The following is an 18,555-nucleotide window of genomic DNA, read 5'->3' as shown; positions in this document are numbered from 1 at the left end:
ACTAAAAAATCTCTACTCATGGAATGCTTCTGACACCAAATGTTTGGGGCTTTTCCCACAGCAACCAATTCTCTCACCCCAGCTGCCTGTCCTCCGATTTAATTCAACTCAATTCTGGCACTGACTACCTGGAGCGAGCATCAGATCCCATAAGTGAAGGGCTCAGTTCCATATGACTTCCCCCACTTCACATATCAACTGCCAAGTCCAAGCCTCCTATATTTTTGACTTACTAGCTATAAATTGGGGGTTCCCATGACTCCCTCCACATTTGATAATTTGCTAGAATGCCTCACAAAACTCGGGGTAGCACCTATTTATATTTACTGGTTTATTACAAAGAATATGACAAAAGATACTGACCATCATCTGAACAGCCAACTGAGGAGGTACGTAGGTCAAAATATAGAGAAGAAGCACGGAACGACCATGCCCTCTCCCAGCACACCACGCTCCCAGCACCGCCATGTGTTTCCCATCCTGGAAGCTCTCCAAACCTTGTAATTTATGGATTTTTACGGAAGCTTCATCACAAAGGCATGATACATTATTCACTGAATCCTCTGCCTCTCTCCCATCCCTGAGGATAGAGGTGTGGGATAAATCGGTAAATGATCTAGTCATACAGTGACAAAGTAAGGCCTGAACTGTAATTCATTCACTCCTTCTAATACTTTAATGTGCAAATAGTTATGAATGGGGGTAAAAAAAAATCAGTGGGCTATCCAGAGCCAACCACGAGTTCCCCCGTTAGAACAAAAGATGCTCCTATCACTCAGGAAATTCTAAGAGATTTAGGAGCCCTATGTTAGGTACTGGAGTGGAAGACCAAATATTAAAATGAAAGATGATGCTAGTATCCTTATCACTTAAGAAATTACAAAAGTTCTAAGAGCTCTGTATTGGGAATCCAAGATAGAGGCCAAACATATATTTATTATTATGTCACACCAACCAAGAGCGCATCCTACCATTTATACCTCCAAATGTATCTTGAAAGTGCCTTCTTTTAATTTATGTGTATCCCCTGGTCAGAAACAAGAATGTCACCATAGCCCCCTCATCGAGCTTCCTGCTTCCATTCTTCCTTACCTCCAATATATTCATAATACTAAAATACTTTTTAAAATATTTATCTGCTCATGTCATTTTACCACTTAAAACTGTTTGATGAGTTTTTATTGTACTTCTAAAGAAGTCAAATTTCTCCGCACTGTCTGTAAAATCCTGCAAGGGCTAGCCCTGCCCACTTTCGCAGTCTCAGAACTTCCACATCGCCCCTTGCCTGCTGTATCCTGACCTTTGTTGTTCTGGGTCTTTACACTTGTTGTCTCCTCTTCCTTTAATGCTCTCTCTTCCACCACTTTCACAGAGGGTTTCTCTTCACCCTTTACTTGTCTACATAATGCTTATTTAAAATTACCTCTTCCAAGAGGTTGTTCTTTCCTCACCCAAACTTAGCGGGTCCCTCTCATTGGTTTTTCTCTCACTTTTTCCCATTGATTTTTTTTTACCACAATTCAAAATTATTTGCCCATTTAAGGGTTAGGATGTGTGAATGATTCAGATGAAGGATATAGATTGTGGCTATGTAAGACTAGATCATTTATTGATTTATTTCACAAATGTGGAGAACCTGTCATGGGTCAGATGCCAAGCTGGGCACTGAGACTCCAAGAGACAAGCCACTCTCCTTTCCCTTGACCATGATCCTGTGGCTAAAATAGCTTCGTGAGCAGATAAACTGCAGTGCAGCAGAAGTAGTAAACACAGACGTGGAAGAACTAGTTTCCTCGGATTTCAAGAGAGGATTCATAGAGAAAAGGACATTTCAACTGGATTCTAAATCTGCTACTCAAACTCTACTATATTGCATAGTTAATGAACACTGGCAGGATGAAACACTTCTGAAGGTGAGACGCTTGGATGGTTCAGTCAGTTAAGCATCTGCCTTCGGCTTGGGTCATGATCCCAGAGTCCTGGGATTGAGTCCCGCAATGGGCTCCTTGCTTGATGGGGAGCCTACTTCTCTCTCTGTCTGCTGTCCCCCCTGCTTGTGCGTGCTCTCCTCTCTGACAAATAAACGGATGAAATCTTAAAAACAAAACAAAACAAAAAACACTTTTGAAGGTATAAACTAGAACTAAAAAGAAAAATAATCCTGCAATTAAAAACCATATACATTTTATAATTTGAGGAGAGTATATATATTCCTCATGACCTGAGCCAAAATCAATGGTCGGACACTTAAGTAACTGAGCCACCCAGGCTCCCCAAAAACACTATTTTTAACATAAAATTATAAAACTTTTTTAACATGTTGATGTTATATACTTAGGTTTTTCCAATTCAGAAGTCTCTTTAGTGACTTGCTTTCTTTTTCTTGATAATAAAATATTTTTCCAGGGAAATGCTGAATAAATCTTTGTTGAAATACACTACATTACTTTCTGTCAATGACCCTGAAGTAATACAGAATTTACACTTCAGTGGTTGCAGTGCTCAAACTTGACAGGTGGTGCATTGTGTTTTCTTAGAAAAAAAAAAAAAAAGTATGGCATAGGTCTGAGTGGTTTTGTGTATATTGAGTTTCGATGAGAAATTAATTGATTTAACATATTGGTGCCTAAACAGTTGACTCTTCGTATTTTTTATATTATTATTGCAGATATCATTGTGTCTAAGCATATATTTTTAAAGGTGTCTGCATCCCCTATGTGTATTATTTAAATTGCCATAAATAATGGAAATAGAAAACAAAGCTATCCCGGAACAGAATATTTTTTAAAGTGGTGCTTTCATTTTGTTATGCCAGTGTTATTACTTTTCCCTTAGAAACAATGAGCAAATCCAGAACTTTTTACACAGTGTCATGGATAGCTAAGATTACTTCATTTTTCTCTTCATAAAAGTTATTAGTCTTAAGAATATTTAGTAAAATCCTTAGAATTTATACTGTATCATATATTGCTATGAGGTTTACCAATTTTTAGGTTGGAAGTGAATATGTCTGTCTCACGAGAATTTTGACAGTGCCTAAGTACATCTAGTGTGTCGTCCTGTATAATTGCTGAATGTCCAAAGGTCTCAGCACTGCAATGAACACTTTACATTACCTACATTATTTATAAATGGCAAACATGACTCTGGAATTTACATTTAAATAATATATAAAAATGTTTAATTTGCTTAATGTTTTTAAACTTTTTGTATTCTTGAGGTTTTTGAAAATGGGACCAAGGGTATATGAGATTTAATTTAGAATTCAGAGTGAGATTGTGGTGGGGGAAGGATTTAGGACTCGGTTTAAGACCTGTCTAATAAATCAAAATGATGTCTTAGGGAACTGAGACATAAGTGGGAGTGGCATCAAGGATCTAAAGCGTGTATAATGATCTATTCGTGGTGGGTGGTATAGAGTCCAAATGGATAATCAGCTGTCAGCGAAAGAACTGAGTAGATATCACAGGATCATAACGAATGAGGAAGTAGGACATGCTGGAGGAAGAATTTATGCTGTTGAAACACTATGGCATACCTCAGGCAATAGTTCCAACAGCAAAAGGCCTAGGAACTCAGATTCTGACAAAATATTATACTATCTATAGTTATGTTTTCTAAATAGCCACATAATATATAATTAAAGATTCAAGAAGATATACATTGCTTATATGGCTAGTTCTTATTTTAACTTTTCTAAAACAAGCTAACAAAAAAGTATGTTGTTAAAACATTAGGACTAACAAGGTGTTTTTACAGAAATCAAAAATAATGTCACCTTAGTAGGCAACACTCTTGGAATGAATTAGGGTTGGAACACAGTACTTCTAGAGGAATCGGTAGTAATATGCATGTTCATTTATTTCATTAATGGAATATTTAATGAGCTATCAAACTGAGATTGAGGTTACTATTGATGCCTGAAGTATAGGAATTATTTACTGAAAGGAAATCTCTGTTATACTTGTTCGTGTATAAGTAGGACAGCTGACCTGGCAATATGAACTGTTGTAGAGCCTGGCTGAATACCTGCTATATAAATTGCTATTATACCAAAAATAGTACTGCGTTGAAAAATAGCCTACAAATAGGACTAGCATTTTCCTCCGGAATTAGTTTTAAATCTGCAAACTTATTTTAATTTGTACTTAGTTAGGGGCACCTGGGTGGCTCAGTTGATTGGGCATCCAACTCTTGATTTCGGCTCAGGTCATGATCTCAGGGTTGTGAGACTGAGCCCCATGTTGGGCTCTGTACTGGGCATGGAGTTTGCCTAAGACTCACTTTCCCCTTCCCCTGCTCTCTCTCTAATTATAATAATAACAACAATAATAATAATTTAGTTAATATTTCAGAATTCTTCATTATAAAAAGCAGGAAGAAAAAAAAAGACCTAGAACATATGATATATTTGTTTTCAAGCAGTTCTGCTTCTAAGTGTGAATCCAGAGGTGCATTTGGGGGCCAGAGCTACAAATGCACGACCAGATAAATAAATTAGATCCCTAGCCCCATTGAGTTATTGAACATTTAAATATACACTGTAAAAGGCATGCCAAAAAATATCATTCTATTCTTGGAATAGTTAAGAATCCAGTGTATATCTGAACTGTAATTTGCCAACAGGCTAACTGACTACATTTTTGGTTTTTAATGAGAGTAATAATTTTTTCCCTGAAGTTCTGAGTTTTGACATATGCATCAAGCCATGTATGGCCACTACGAATCTTTGCATACTTCTGACCACTGGCCATCACTGATCATCCTACATTTCTGTCATTTTGCCTGTTCTAAAATAGGATATATGAGAATGTTCTCAACAGTTTTATTCATAGTATTTAAAAACTGGAAACAATCCAATGTGTAAATGAAATCTATGTGGAAAAGATCCACAGATTTGTAATGTATTGAGCCGCCCTAGATTGATAAGAAAAATTTAGCGGAGTGACAGATCTATAACTTGGAGGAGAAAAAGAGTTGCCCTTTTATAAAGAATATCATCAAGAATTCTTAGCACATCTTAATGAAATTAAAAATGAAAGGATGGAGAAAATATATTGATGAGGCTTGAGACCTCAGAGCTAATTATGTGAGTAAATTATCATTTTTTTTCAGTAAAAAACCCTATTTTGTGAAGCTTTTTCAACTTAATTAAATGTACCATAATAAACAAGATTAATTGCATCCTAGCCAGGGAGAATTCTGGTATCCACAAAATCAAAGATGAAAGTCAAAATCACAGGCTAGATTAGGAAAATGTTGTTATCAATCAAAATTTATCCCTTTAAGTTTGCTTAGCAAAGAAATATGTCAAACAAATTTTTTTCAAAATCCACATTTATTATTAGATTCAATCTAACTTAACATTACTGAATAGTAGCAGCATTTTCAAAAGTAAAATCGTTTCATTCATTTAACAAACATCTACTAGTCATCTATTCAGCAGTAGATACCATGGTATATGCTAGGATTACAAAGACTTCAGGTAATTCAGATTATGATCAAGTATATAGAAAGGCACAAAAAATGGATATAACAGGTGATATATGCTACGATACAGTGATTAACATAGATTTCCTCTGATCACTCTGCAATATTCCTATTGTGAAATAATTCTTCAACTCTTCAAATAGGTGATAGTAGCTTTGCCATATGCCATACATTTAACGCACTTCTAATTACAACAACGTGCCATGTTTTATTGTGTAATCATTTGTTTAAATTTTTTCTTCAACAGTAAACACTGAGTTCTTCAAGGAGAGGGGTTACAATTTATTCATTACTTAATGAATAAGAGCAGATACTTACTAATAATTTTTATGTAAGGAAGGACAAGCAGAGGCAGTGCATATGTGGAACAAAAGGGTGGCTGTGTTACCTGTAGCTGGGAAGGATTTTCAAAGATTAGAGATAACTAAGAATGGAGCCAAATGAGAGAAGAGAGGCAATAACACTTAGATTTTGTGGCAGAAAGATTAATAGGTAATGTCAGTAACTGAAAGGGAGAATACTTTTTAAAGAGAAATGATGTAGGCTAGGCAGAGTGATTTTGAGTGGTTGACAACACATCCCAGACACACTGTCCAGTAGAAGGCTGGAAATGATGATCTGGTAGTCAGGAACAAGTCTGGTTAAAGATGTGAATCTAAGTGTGATCATACAGGTGATACTGAAGCTACGGAAGACCAGGGAATTTCCAAGAAAGAATGTAAAAAGTGAGTTAAGATTAGTTTCTGAATATTGAGGAATTCAAAGGAATCCCAAAGAAGAGGAAAAAGTGAAGGATTTGGAGGACTCTGTGAACTTTGCAAAGAACCTGTAAAGACTCATCATTGATATATTTCAAGAGAGAAGGGGCAAAAAGATTGGAGGCAGGGGAGCATAATGCTAATCAAGCTGTGGGGCATCATTCCTGGGCTCAAATCCCAGGTCCATCGTGGATTCTTAGGCATGTCATTTAACCTACCTGAACCTCTGAATCTTTATAATGCCTGTCTCATAGATTTATTTGAGGATTATATAATATAAAGTAATTGGAAGAGTAGGACACATAGTAAGCACTCAATTTGTGGATTTATTGACCTTTGTAAAAGCAGTTTCAGATTTGGGGGGAAGATTTTGGAATCCAGAGGAAGAAGAGAGAAATAACACTATGCTTTAAAATTTGAGGAAAATTAAGTTTTTTGAAGTTTTAAATTCCAGTTAGTTATAGTGTTACATTAGTTTCAGGTGTACAATACAGTGATTCAGCACTTCCGTAAATCACCTGGTGCTCATCACAAGTGCCCTCATTAATCCCCATCACCTGTTTCATGCATTCCCCCCCCATCCACCTCCCCTCTAATAACCATCAGTTTGCTCTCTATAGTTAAATGTCTGTTTCTCAGTTTGTCTCTCTTTCACTCTTTCTCTCTTCCCCCTTTGCTCATTTGTTTTGTCTTTTAAAGTCCATGAATGAAACCATATGGTATTTGTCTTTCTCTGACTTATTTCGCTTGATGTAGGGTAGTTCTATTTTTAACTCTCTGAAGAATCTGCATACTGTTTTCCACAGTGGCTGCACCAGTTTGCATTCCCACCAACAGTGCATGAAGGCTCCTTTTTCTCTATATCCTCGCCAACACTTGTTGTTTCTTATGTTGTTGATTTTAGCCATTCTAACAAGTATGAGGTGATACGTCATTGTAGTTTTGATGTACATTTCCCTGATGATAAATGATGATGAGCATCTTTTCATGTGTCTGTTGGCCATCAGCATGTCTTCTTTGGAGAAATATCTGTTCATGTCTTCTGCCCATTTTTAATTGGGTTATGCTAACAGTAGCTAATATCACAAACAAAATATACAGCTAGGGAGGGATCATCATTAACATTATTTGCTATAAATTCGAATTTTATTTTCTTCTTGGTAATTGCATTTCTTGTTGGCTTCATATGTGATCTCAATATATCACTCTTATTTTGAATTTATGATATGACTCATAAAGCACACATACCAGAGTAGGAAAACTATCAGTTCACCGCCTTTCCTCTGTGGTTTGCTTATGCTTTCATTAAGGATAGTCTCTTTATGTATGGATTGTATGCACGAGCTTTTTAAAGGCACTTATCCATTTTATGAAACTTAACTTTTGTCTGTATCTAATATATGTACCCCATGTGCATGAATTTGTTTAGAGCACAGGTGAGCAGCAGTACATCACAATAGACTGAAACCAGACAGTAAACGAGAGAACTGTGTCCCACCCCTTTGAACTGTGCAGCTGCCATTCTCATTCAGGTTGCCCTGCTTATCCTACATTACTTCTGCATCATCTGACACATTGACTAAATGAGAGTGCACATGTTAGCCACACATGAATATTCACATAGCCTGTTCTATTTTTCTTCCTTAGAATAAAAACAAATATATTCAGAATTTCAAGTATTTTTTCTTAAGCCCCAGTGGATTGCGTTGTTCATCCTGTGACGCAGGTGCATTCTATTTTGGAATCTAGGGCTTTGATAAAGAGAAGTCTCTGAGGAAGGAAAGTGACATGGCCAGATGTGAATTTTTGATCATTTTGATCATAGACCCAAATTTAGCAATGAAGTTGTATTGAGAAAGACCAAAGGCAGGAAGGCCAAATAAGAGGTTATTGTTTATTGTCCAGACCAGAAACTGTGAGGTATAGCAAGAGTGATGATATGATAGACATGAAACTCAAAGATCAAGAGTTGGTGAATCATTAGTAGTTACTAAGGTGGGAGAAAGAATGAAGAATGACTTTCTGATTCCTAACTAAAGCACTGTTTTGTTTTTTTTTTAACTTTCAAAACAAAGAATGAATTCTTATATGCTATGTTGCTTTTTCCAGGGGGAAAAAAAGTCATTGGTGGTTTTATTCTTTCCTGATACCATGCAGTATTTGTAGCAGTGTGTTCATGCATTCTATAGATACTCCCTGGAGCCTGGATCTGCACTAGACACTGATTCTTTGCAAATATCAGATAAGGTTATTCTCAGGCCTGCATTCAATTCTTATTTAATATGATTCTCCTAAAATGGAAAGTCAATAATTTTTCATCACGAGATTTAAAAAATGAGGATTATCTTCCCAACGCACGATAAGTGTTATATGGAAATATAGCTGACTTGCCTTGGGCATCCTGTGTTTGGTTCATTGCTGCTGTGTGTCTTGCCTTTAGCTGGGATGACAGCAGCTCTGTGAGCAGTGGTCTCAGTGACACCCTTGATAACATCAGCACTGACGACTTGAACACCACGTCCTCAGTCAGCTCTTACTCCAACATCACCGTCCCCTCCAGGAAGAACACCCAGGTGAGAATTGCCTGCTTACTTTCTCCAGTGCTTCTGCCAGTTTTTCCCCCAAGTTATTTTATATTAGATTAAAATATAGCATGACCTCTGAATCTGATATAATTGTATAAACAGAAGCAGTTTGTGTATATGTATTTTTTCTATTGATTACAAACGAACCCAGAAAGACTTACTGTGTATCATATCTCTTTTGATAATATTGATATTATTAACCCTAAAAACTATTTTAATAGTCTCATTTTAGGTAGTTCTTGATTAATTTTATATTGATCTCTGAAACAAATTACTACATCTCTTGAGAATGGCAAATCAAGAATGGGTATTAGATAATTAAGTTTTATCTTGTCCTCCATTCCCTTGTTAAATTTGACATAGAAAATTCCTTTCTCTCTGGAGTATTTAATTGGGGTTTTCTGCACATATTTATTCTGACATTCTCTAATATGTGCAAGTGAGAATTATGTGGCTGAAATTAATGAAACTTAATGAAGACATAGATAAAAATAGGAGTCTTTGGAATTCTTTTGAAATATAAATCAGTGATGCTTTTTTTTTAACCAGTTAAAAGTTACATTCGAAGGCCTATTCACACTTTATAGATTTTTCTGCCCAAAGTTTCTTTGTAATATTTTCCTCGTAGCTGAAGACAGATTCAGAGAAACGTTCTACAACAGATGAGACATGGGATACTACTGAGGAGCTGAAAAAACCAGAAGAGGACTTTGACAGCCATGGCGATGGAGCTAGCAAGTGGAAGGGTGTTTCTTCAGGACTTCCTGAAGACCCTGAGAAGACAGGGCAGAAAGCCTCCCTGTCTATTTCACAGACAGGTTCTTGGAGAAGGGGCATGTCTGCCCAAGGAGGAGCGCCATCTAGGCAGAAAGCTGCAACGAGTGCACTCAAGACCGCTGGTAGGCTTGTCACTTCACAGCTGTTATGCAAAAATATTTTAATAATATGGTTTCCATTCAATCTTTGTTCTCTTTAATAATAGCTTTCTTTTTAATTAAATCATATTCTTCTCTGTATAGTTATTATTTTCCATGTAAGTTTCACATTTTTACCATATAAGTCCACATGAATATAACAATCTAGGCATTCTTGAGAGAGAGCACCATTATAATTTGGGGCTATTGAGTGTCTTTATTCTGCCATAGTCATTTCTGTTCATGTGGAAATAAAAGAAGTCTGCTTAATAAAAATAAGATTGCTTTCCTTCTGCCTTCCTTATGAAAGTTTGCAATATTTATGTTAAGTATACACTAATTTTCACTACCACCACTGAGAGGGAAGAACAATCACAGTAATATAATGGGTTGGCATGCTAGAGATTTGAAACATCATTTGTGAATTATACTTTATGAAAGAAAAGAGTGACAGACTTCTGCCAAAATGTACCATCTTTTACTTTTTTTTAAGATTCTTTCCCTATTTTTAAAATGGTGCCTAATTTTAAATAGTGTCACTTAAGTAGTGTTGTACCAGGGACACTAAATATAAACATCTTACAGATATTCAAATGAATTCTTTTTCTAGCACTTAGCTTGATAAGATTAAGTGCTATCCTGATAAAGGAAGAGAGTTGTGAGATATAAGACAATAATAAACTGTAAAAAAATGCATTTTCATTTTATCTCCTTCATCACTCGTCACATTTTCTGTAAGAGCCATATTTTTATTGCTTTTTAGGCAATCCTCTCAATATATTAAAGCACGTACCTATCGAGATCTAAATAAATGGTTAGGAACTGCAGTAATATAAAGATGTATTCACATTTTTACACGTCATTTGAAGAAAGATTAGTGTATTAATCAAAACGTGCAGGCATGTATATTTGTGTATTTCTCATTCATTAGGGAAAACTGATGATGCCAAAGCTTCTGAGAAAGGCAAAACTCCCCTGAAAGGATCGTCTCTACAGAGGTCTCCATCAGATGCAGGAAAAAGCAGCGGAGATGAGGGGAAAAAGCCCCCCTCCGGCATTGGAAGATCCACTGCTCCCAGCTCTTTTGGATTTAAGAAACCAAGCGGAGTAGGGTCATCTAGCATGATCACAAGCAGTGGAGCGACAATAACAAGTGGGTCAGCCACGCTGGGTAAAATCCCCAAATCTGCTGCCATTGGCGGGAAGTCAAACGCAGGGAGAAAAACCAGCCTGGACGGGTCCCAGAATCAGGATGACGGTGTGCTGCACGTGAGCTCCAAGACCTCCCTGCAGTACCGCAGTTTGCCCCGCCCTTCCAAATCCAGCGCCAGCGGCATCCCCGGCCGGGGCGGCCACAGGTCCAGCACCAGCAGTATCGACTCCAACGTCAGCAGCAAGTCGGCTGGTGCCTCCACCTCGAAACTCAGAGAGCCCACTAAGATTGGGTCAGGGCGCTCGAGCCCCGTCACTGTCAACCAAACAGACAAGGAAAAGGAGAAAGTAGCCGTGTCAGATTCGGAGAGTGTTTCTTTGTCAGGTTCCCCCAAATCCAGCCCCACCTCTGCCAGTGCCTGTGGGACACAAGGGCTCAGGCAGCCAGGATCCAAGTATCCTGACATTGCGTCACCTACATTTCGAAGGTAAGAATGTGTGAAACGATGCTGGGCAAATAGAAAACGCTATACTGTAAGATACACGGGAACCGTTTAGCAAATATAAATAATCCATGTGTGTCCTAAATCCTGTATCCTAAATATAGATAGAGATAGAGATACCCTAAATATATGCTGTAAGGTCCATATAGCTTAGCATCTTTTATTTAGTTTCCAAGTACAGTGCGTTTTAAAAAGCTGATCTTATAAATAGCTGGGGAAAAAATGGTGTTCATTTTGAGAAATGCTCAAACTTCTCAGTCCCACTATCATTCTAATATTAGCAACACAAACAGCATTTATAAGAAACCTAAAAGCAGATGGCAGTATCGGGGGGTAGTGATAAAATAAAGTAATCGCTTGTAAAATTTCCATTGATTTCCATCTCTGCTTTCCACAGTTGAAAATAGAACAAAATAGGTCTTCATGACTATTGGTATTCATTTCCAGTGTTTATGATCTTGCTGGCTCTTAATGAGTCAATAATCATGAATGCAGATGAAATTGTTTTCCTTGTAAGAGATGAGATTGGACAGATTTATGCAGTACCGTATCTTAACGTATTTATGAAAATCAAGGTATGATATCATGGACAGAATTTGGAAACATTTGGATGTTTCATATAGGATAACAACTCAGGAATGGATGAAGTTTTGAGGCTTCGTCAGCTTCTCTGATAGGACTCTGATAAGCAGCATACTTGGTTTCTGTGTAAGGACTCTCTTTGGTACTAAATATGTGGAGTTCTGCTGTGTGATATCATTGTTTTTAAATACTAATATATTTAAGTGGCAGGAAAATACATAGCGTTAAAGACTTGGGGCAAATGGTTAAACCTCTCTGGGTCTGTTTCCTCATCTATGAAATGATAGAGTATGATTTATAGTCCATTACGTACGCGTTAAGTATTTTTAATGTTTGTTTTTATTTCAATGAATAAACCAAGAACCTTGATAACTGGGAAATAAAGGGTCTTGAAACATTTACATTTCAAGCAATCTCAGATACATGATTGTTTGAAAACCTAGAGGTTATATTCCTCAGTAGAAATATTAATTCTGAAAAACTGGCTTTTTGAAATGTTGATTCTCATTGGAAAGAATAATGACTTGAAGTGGGAGTAATTATTTTGGTTGCTTAAATAAAAGCCAATAGTGCCCTCCAGTGGCCCATTACCTATGAAACAATTTCTCATATTCGTCATAAAATATTTCACGAATAGGAAATATGGATTTCATTGCAACTTAATTAGTTAGTAATCATTATGCCATTACTTCATATCACTTTATTTCCATATTTACATAAATTCGATTATATCATCTGCTTCATTTACAAAACTAAAATGTTTTCTGAACTGAACTCCAACATCTAAGTTAGCACCAACTATGTTTCAAATCACTATTATAAATATGTACTCGAATAGCACTGGCAACTGACATAAAACCTTTGGTCTTTCTTGAGGAAAATACACACAAACGAACATGTTGCCAACAGAGTCCAATCTTATTTCTAGCCAACTGCTCTCTGACCGTCACTCAGGCCTCCAGATACGTAACATAACCTCCTAAACCTTGCCTTAAGCATTCCTTTTAGTTTTCGAATAAACTGTTACATTGAAAAAAAAAAAAAGAAAGAAAAGAAAAAATTTTAAGTGCTCTATACCGAATGCGTAGAAGTTGTTTCATTATAATGGTTCTGTAAATAGGTAACAGCAAGTGCGCTCAAACTCTTTAATTTTCTCCAAAGATTCTCATGATCACTTAAACTGTGAAAGCCAAGGATTTTCATGTTCGATCTACTTTTGTTTTGCCCCTTTCCCCCCACCCCCTGGGTGGCAGCCCAGTACCGACTTACCTTTATAGTGATATGAGAGATTTTTTGGCACAAGATTAAGAAGTTCGAGCTTATAAAGTTCATTAACGTGGAGACGGGAAGTGCTTGGGAGCTCGGTACGCCAAAGCACGCTTGGCTCTGTGTACTGTAACCCTAAATATGAAATGTGGATATTAGTTTCTTGGAACAACTGAAGTTGTTATTTGTTTTTCTTTTAGGTTGTTTGGTGCCAAGGCAGGTGGCAAATCTGCCTCTGCACCTAATACTGAGGGTGTGAAATCCTCCTCAGTAATGCCCAGTCCTAGTACCACATTAGCGCGGCAAGGCAGTCTGGAGTCACCGTCGTCTGGTACGGGCAGCATGGGCAGTGCTGGTGGGCTAAGTGGCAGCAGCAGCCCTCTCTTCAATAAACCCTCAGACTTAACTACAGATGTTATAAGCTTAAGTCACTCGTTGGCTTCCAGCCCAGCGTCGGTCCACTCTTTCACATCAGGTGGTCTCGTGTGGGCTGCCAATCTGAGCAGTTCCTCTGCCGGCAGCAAGGACACTCCGAGTTACCAGTCCATGACTAGCCTCCATACGAGCTCTGAGTCTATTGACCTCCCCCTCAGCCATCATGGCTCCCTGTCTGGACTGACCACAGGCACTCACGAGGTGCAGAGCCTGCTCATGAGAACGGGTAGTGTGAGATCTACTCTCTCAGAAAGGTGAGCTTTCCTAGAGGCATCAATGAAGTCTTCACCCCCTCCTCCCCACACTGTGCCTACCCTCCTCCCCCACTAAATTCCCTTGATGTCAGTGGGAATGCCACTCTGCAAAGGGACATAAAATTGAAGGGATAAAAGATTAAGGAGACTGGGCCTTTTGTTTGCTCTTACTACCAAGTTCTTCGTAGAAGAAAAAAAAGGCCATGAAGAATAGGATAATTGTATAATTAAGTTTCTTAATATGAATGCATACATATGTACCAAACAAGCAATTTGAATAAAATTCAAAGCATGTGTTCATGTATTAAATGATGTCTTCTCAAGACATGTTAATGATTTGGCCTAAGCTCCAAGACCATGTAGCTCCTTATGATAATTTGAGCATTTTTAAAGACCAAATTTCAGTGGATTCTATAATTATGTTCTGAGCAATATGTTAAGTTTGCTTTATTAGCACTTCTCTAGGAAAATAGCAAAAAGATCACTGGGGAATCCTAGTTGAATTGGAAAAAAAGTCAATTGTCAGATATGAATTCTTACAGAAAATTAATAATACCAGTGATATTTTTAATAGGCCCCTTGAAAATAAATCATATTACTAGGTGTTTCCCATTGGTTTAAGCGTTTTTTTTTTTTTAACTTACAATGAAAAACATTCAGCATTCCTTACCGATTATATTTACCAGAAAGTGTCACTGTTAACCAAAGTGTCTTTAGATTCTCTCACCCCAAAAATCTTTTCTCAGGTATTTTGCTACTGACTCTTTCCCCCTGGAAAATGTCCTGAAATTGCCTCTTTTCCCAGATAAACTTAATGTTCTTTGTTTCTTGACACACCTAAAGCTTTTAAAAATGCTCTTGGCCACTTGTCTTAGTTGTGTTATTTGTGAAAGCACTACTGGCCACTGAAAATGCCTGATATCGTTCCCTAAGCTTTTGTTCAGCCTGTTACTGAGGATGACATCTCAGCTTTTTTCCAGACTTCCAAACTTACTCCCAGATTCACTTTTTAAAACACCGACTCTCACCACATTACACTAGTTGTTCCTTAACCCCAAATTTCCCATTGCTCTTCCGTTTCTCTTGCCTTTGTGAAATGTAAAACATGGCTTCCATCCCACTGTACCTCCCAGTCCCCTCATGGACATGAACAACCATGCCCATGAGACATCCCTCTGATAAAAGATTTTTGGAATGGAAATATTTATGCTTGATAGTTCCTATGGTGGGCTGCTAATTACAAAAAAACATTTTCCTTCATAAACAAAAAACTGGGCCAAGAGACACAAGACAAACAGCTGGGGGAGAGAGACAAAAATATAGGTGTTTGCATCTATGTCCCTTCTAGTTTTGTTATAGCTAGCGTACGTAAGACCAACTACATACATGAAAACTTTGGTTGTAAGTACTGTTTCATTTAACTTTTTTTATCTCAGAAGTTAGGCTTCCTACAGCATCTTGGATTTGATTTTCCACACTTTAAGGTAAATGGGCACCCTCATATGTCATTTTCAAGACTTGTAACAAGTAAATTAAATTATATTGAAAATCAGTTAACAACCTATAGTTTTAATAAATGTATCTTTGATTGTATACTGATATGTGAGGAATCCAAATACATTTTCATAAACACACTGCCAATAGGCCATTATTTATTAACCCAAGTCACCCTCCAAATTACTGATTTTTTAATCATAAATATAGCTGCAATAAGTTGACCATTTAGCCATCAACCTGTTTCTCTGGTCTTCAGATACTAAAAAATCAGAAAAGTAGACAAGTAACTATTTGTAACCAAGTAAACTTCAAATCAAACCAGAGGATAAAACCGAGTTTTATGGATACAAATGTAATGTTAATATTTTACTTTTTCTATATTTTAGTGGAAGTCAACATACATTTTCACTTAGAAATACCCTAGCAATTATGTAGTCACTTATTATCCTTAAGCAAATCTTCTTGTTGTTGTTGATCAGTTTTTGAAATAGACCAGCTTTACGAATGGGAATGTTTCAGTATTAAAAATAGCCAGATAAACAGTTTTTCTAAAATAAACCTGAGGCTAATTTAAAATAAATGCATATTTTGCCCTTGATTCTTGGTGAAATGTATTGATGAATATTAGAGTGAAAAATAAAATACTTTCATAGGTATAATATATGACATAAATATTAATTAGTTCCTCCCAGGAAATTACTGGATCAAAATAATTTTTGATATGAGAGGTTGTATTTTTTTTCTTGAGAACAAAACTGCAGGCAATAGCAATTTGTTCTAATCTTTTAAAGTACATTCAAGAAAGTTCATGATCTCCTGAAGAGAAAATAAGATCCTATCAGAGATCTGGCCTTAATTGGAATTAAGCGGTCAGCAGAATGTTGGGAATGCTAAGGAAACCAAAGAGCCATATCTGACAGAAAGTGTGCTGAAGTATAAATATTGCAAAGTAATTAGAGTGATATGATGGAGATGTATGTAAGTTCACAGCTTACCTGTTGTCTACAGTTTCAAAACATGTTACTGATGTATTCATATCTTAGTATTATTGAATCAATAGTTTTTCATCAAGATTTTAACTGTTCAAATTCCTTTTCCATTAAAATCTCATAAAATAATTAATAATCCCAAAAAGTTCTTCAGTAATTCTCCCTCTTGCTGCTCCAAATCAGTGGCGGCCCTTGAGCCATAACCAGTTCCCAGGTATTTAGTTTAGTTGATTTTGCTTTTTGTAACCTAACCAAACTTTACAAATAACCTAAAGTAGTAGCCAACTTTACAAATTGCTGGCTTGTTTGGAAATATCAGATGGAGCAACCCTGCCTTCACTGCAGAACATCTGTTGGCTTTAAACAGACAGGGCCTGACCTCCTCAGACTGTTGGCTAAAATCGCCCTTCCCTCATTGCCACTGCCTGCTGGCCTTGCAGGCATAGGAGTTTGTGACCTTTCAGGGTGTGAGGGAAGTGTCTTCATTATAAAACCATTAGTATCCAGATTCAAACAGATATTTCTACTTGGAGTTTTAACTTATATTGGTAAATTTAAATGTATTTTTCTGATTTTTCTTTCATTAAATTCTCTGCATGATATGAATAGATGCACTTTATACAATTGATAATTTTGGCAAACAATGCCTATTTTCAATCTCCTCTGCGATGCCAAGCTTTAATAAATCCGCACGCATGAAAAAGATAATCTTTAAAATGGCTTGTGACCATATTAATGCTTTAGCACAACTGTAGTTCATATTTACAGGTTTTTCATATTTGTTCAATCTTATTCCTTTTTGTTCGCTTATGCACACTACTAAAAACCCTTATGTAGTCAAAATATATACTAGAGCTGGCATCTACATACCAGAGTGATTCCCTTATGTGGACATTCCCAATAAATAAAGTCATATAATGTCTTTGGTTGCTTTCTACTGCAGTGCTAAATAATGGAGTACACATAGAAGAAAACATTTTAGCTTTGATTTTGAGTGATTGATTTTCAAGTCGATGTGTTTGCATTTGTGTTAGATCATCCCATTCTGCACATCCTGTGTATTTAATTTTGATCATTGGAAGTTCTACTGGAAGAGAGCTATCATTCTTCAAATTCAAATTAATTTTATTCTTTGGTTATTCACATGCCAGAGATTATAACAGAAATCCCTAGACTTGTCCCACTTAGCTGTTGACACCCTCTTCTATTTTTAGAGAGGCCATTTCTCTTTTCTCCAGACACATCCTTTCATCCCTTTCTATGACCAGTTGAGCATTCTTTAAAATAGAGACTGATAAAACGTATAGCCTTTTAAATACCTAACTTCGAATTTCCAAAAGATGACATAATTTAATTCTATTAAAATTTTAAATAAATGGCATAGAAACATTATGTTTCAAGCAGGTATTTATTGTATATTATTTTTCTTCTTGTCTATGCAAAAGGAATAGATCTGCCTCTGTTTTTATTAAAAATAATATGAATACAAAACTTAAGCATTAAAAGGTGTTTTATGTCTTCGCTGTCCATGAGAAGTTGTCACTTTAACTTAGGGAGAGCAGATCTATCTGATTCCCACCTATGCCTCTCCTGCATTTGAATCACAGTGAGAAGGTCTAGTCAGTTGCACAGGCAAAAACTACCATAGCAGCAGGTAATCTACAGGGGAATTATGTTAGCAAATGACTTACTCTACCTGCTCATAATCCTGTCACTAAATTATCACCCAATGTGTTACCACAGTAGACATCTGGTCACCTTTGGTTGGCCTTTTCCAGTAAGTTAAGCATTAAATATGTGTTACAAAAATTTTATTTTGTGAAGTTTAGAGAACCATTTTTGTTGGATGTGTAATGTGGAGGTTTTGTTTGCATTATGTCCTTAGGGGTTTTCTTTGTTTTAACAGCATGCAGCTTGACAGAAATACACTACCCAAAAAGGGACTAAGGTATATATTTCTCTCAGCACAATTGCTGCCTTTCTCTGTTGTTACGTAAACTTTGTGTGCTGTCTCTCTCCCTCTTTCTTTCTTTGTTTACAATGAAGTTTCTGCCATTGAGGATGGCATCACTTTTAATCCTGATGTTTTCTCTGGCCTGAGGAGTTGGTGAGATAAGCCTCCAATTAGAG

The 18,555-nt window shown here is 36.8% G+C and overlaps 1 protein-coding gene across 6 annotated transcripts in view; it reads left to right on the top strand.

Annotated features, from left to right (window-relative positions):
• Positions 1–18,555, top strand: part of NAV3 (neuron navigator 3) — a 797,711-nt gene that overhangs the window by 693,999 nt on the left and 85,157 nt on the right. For 5 of the 6 annotated variants that reach the window (XM_087868917.1, XM_045779499.2, XM_045779501.2 and 2 more), the window contains 5 exons: positions 8,689–8,821; positions 9,462–9,732; positions 10,679–11,387; positions 13,451–13,939; positions 18,332–18,373. In XM_087868917.1, coding sequence (XP_087725043.1) covers positions 8,689–8,821; positions 9,462–9,732; positions 10,679–11,387; positions 13,451–13,939; positions 18,332–18,373 — 1,644 coding nt within the window. The remainder of the gene's footprint in view (positions 1–8,688; positions 8,822–9,461; positions 9,733–10,678; positions 11,388–13,450; positions 13,940–18,331; positions 18,374–18,555) is intronic. The other variant, XM_087868918.1, reaches the window with a different exon arrangement.

The sequence above is a fragment of the Ursus americanus genome, chromosome 17 (assembly GCF_024610735.1).
Source record: "Ursus americanus isolate L20-20 chromosome 17, mUrsAme1.1.p, whole genome shotgun sequence".
Classification (NCBI taxonomy): Eukaryota; Metazoa; Chordata; class Mammalia; order Carnivora; family Ursidae; genus Ursus; species Ursus americanus.
Note: the sequence above shows the minus strand (reverse complement) of the source record. Positions and strands in the feature narration are given on the sequence as shown.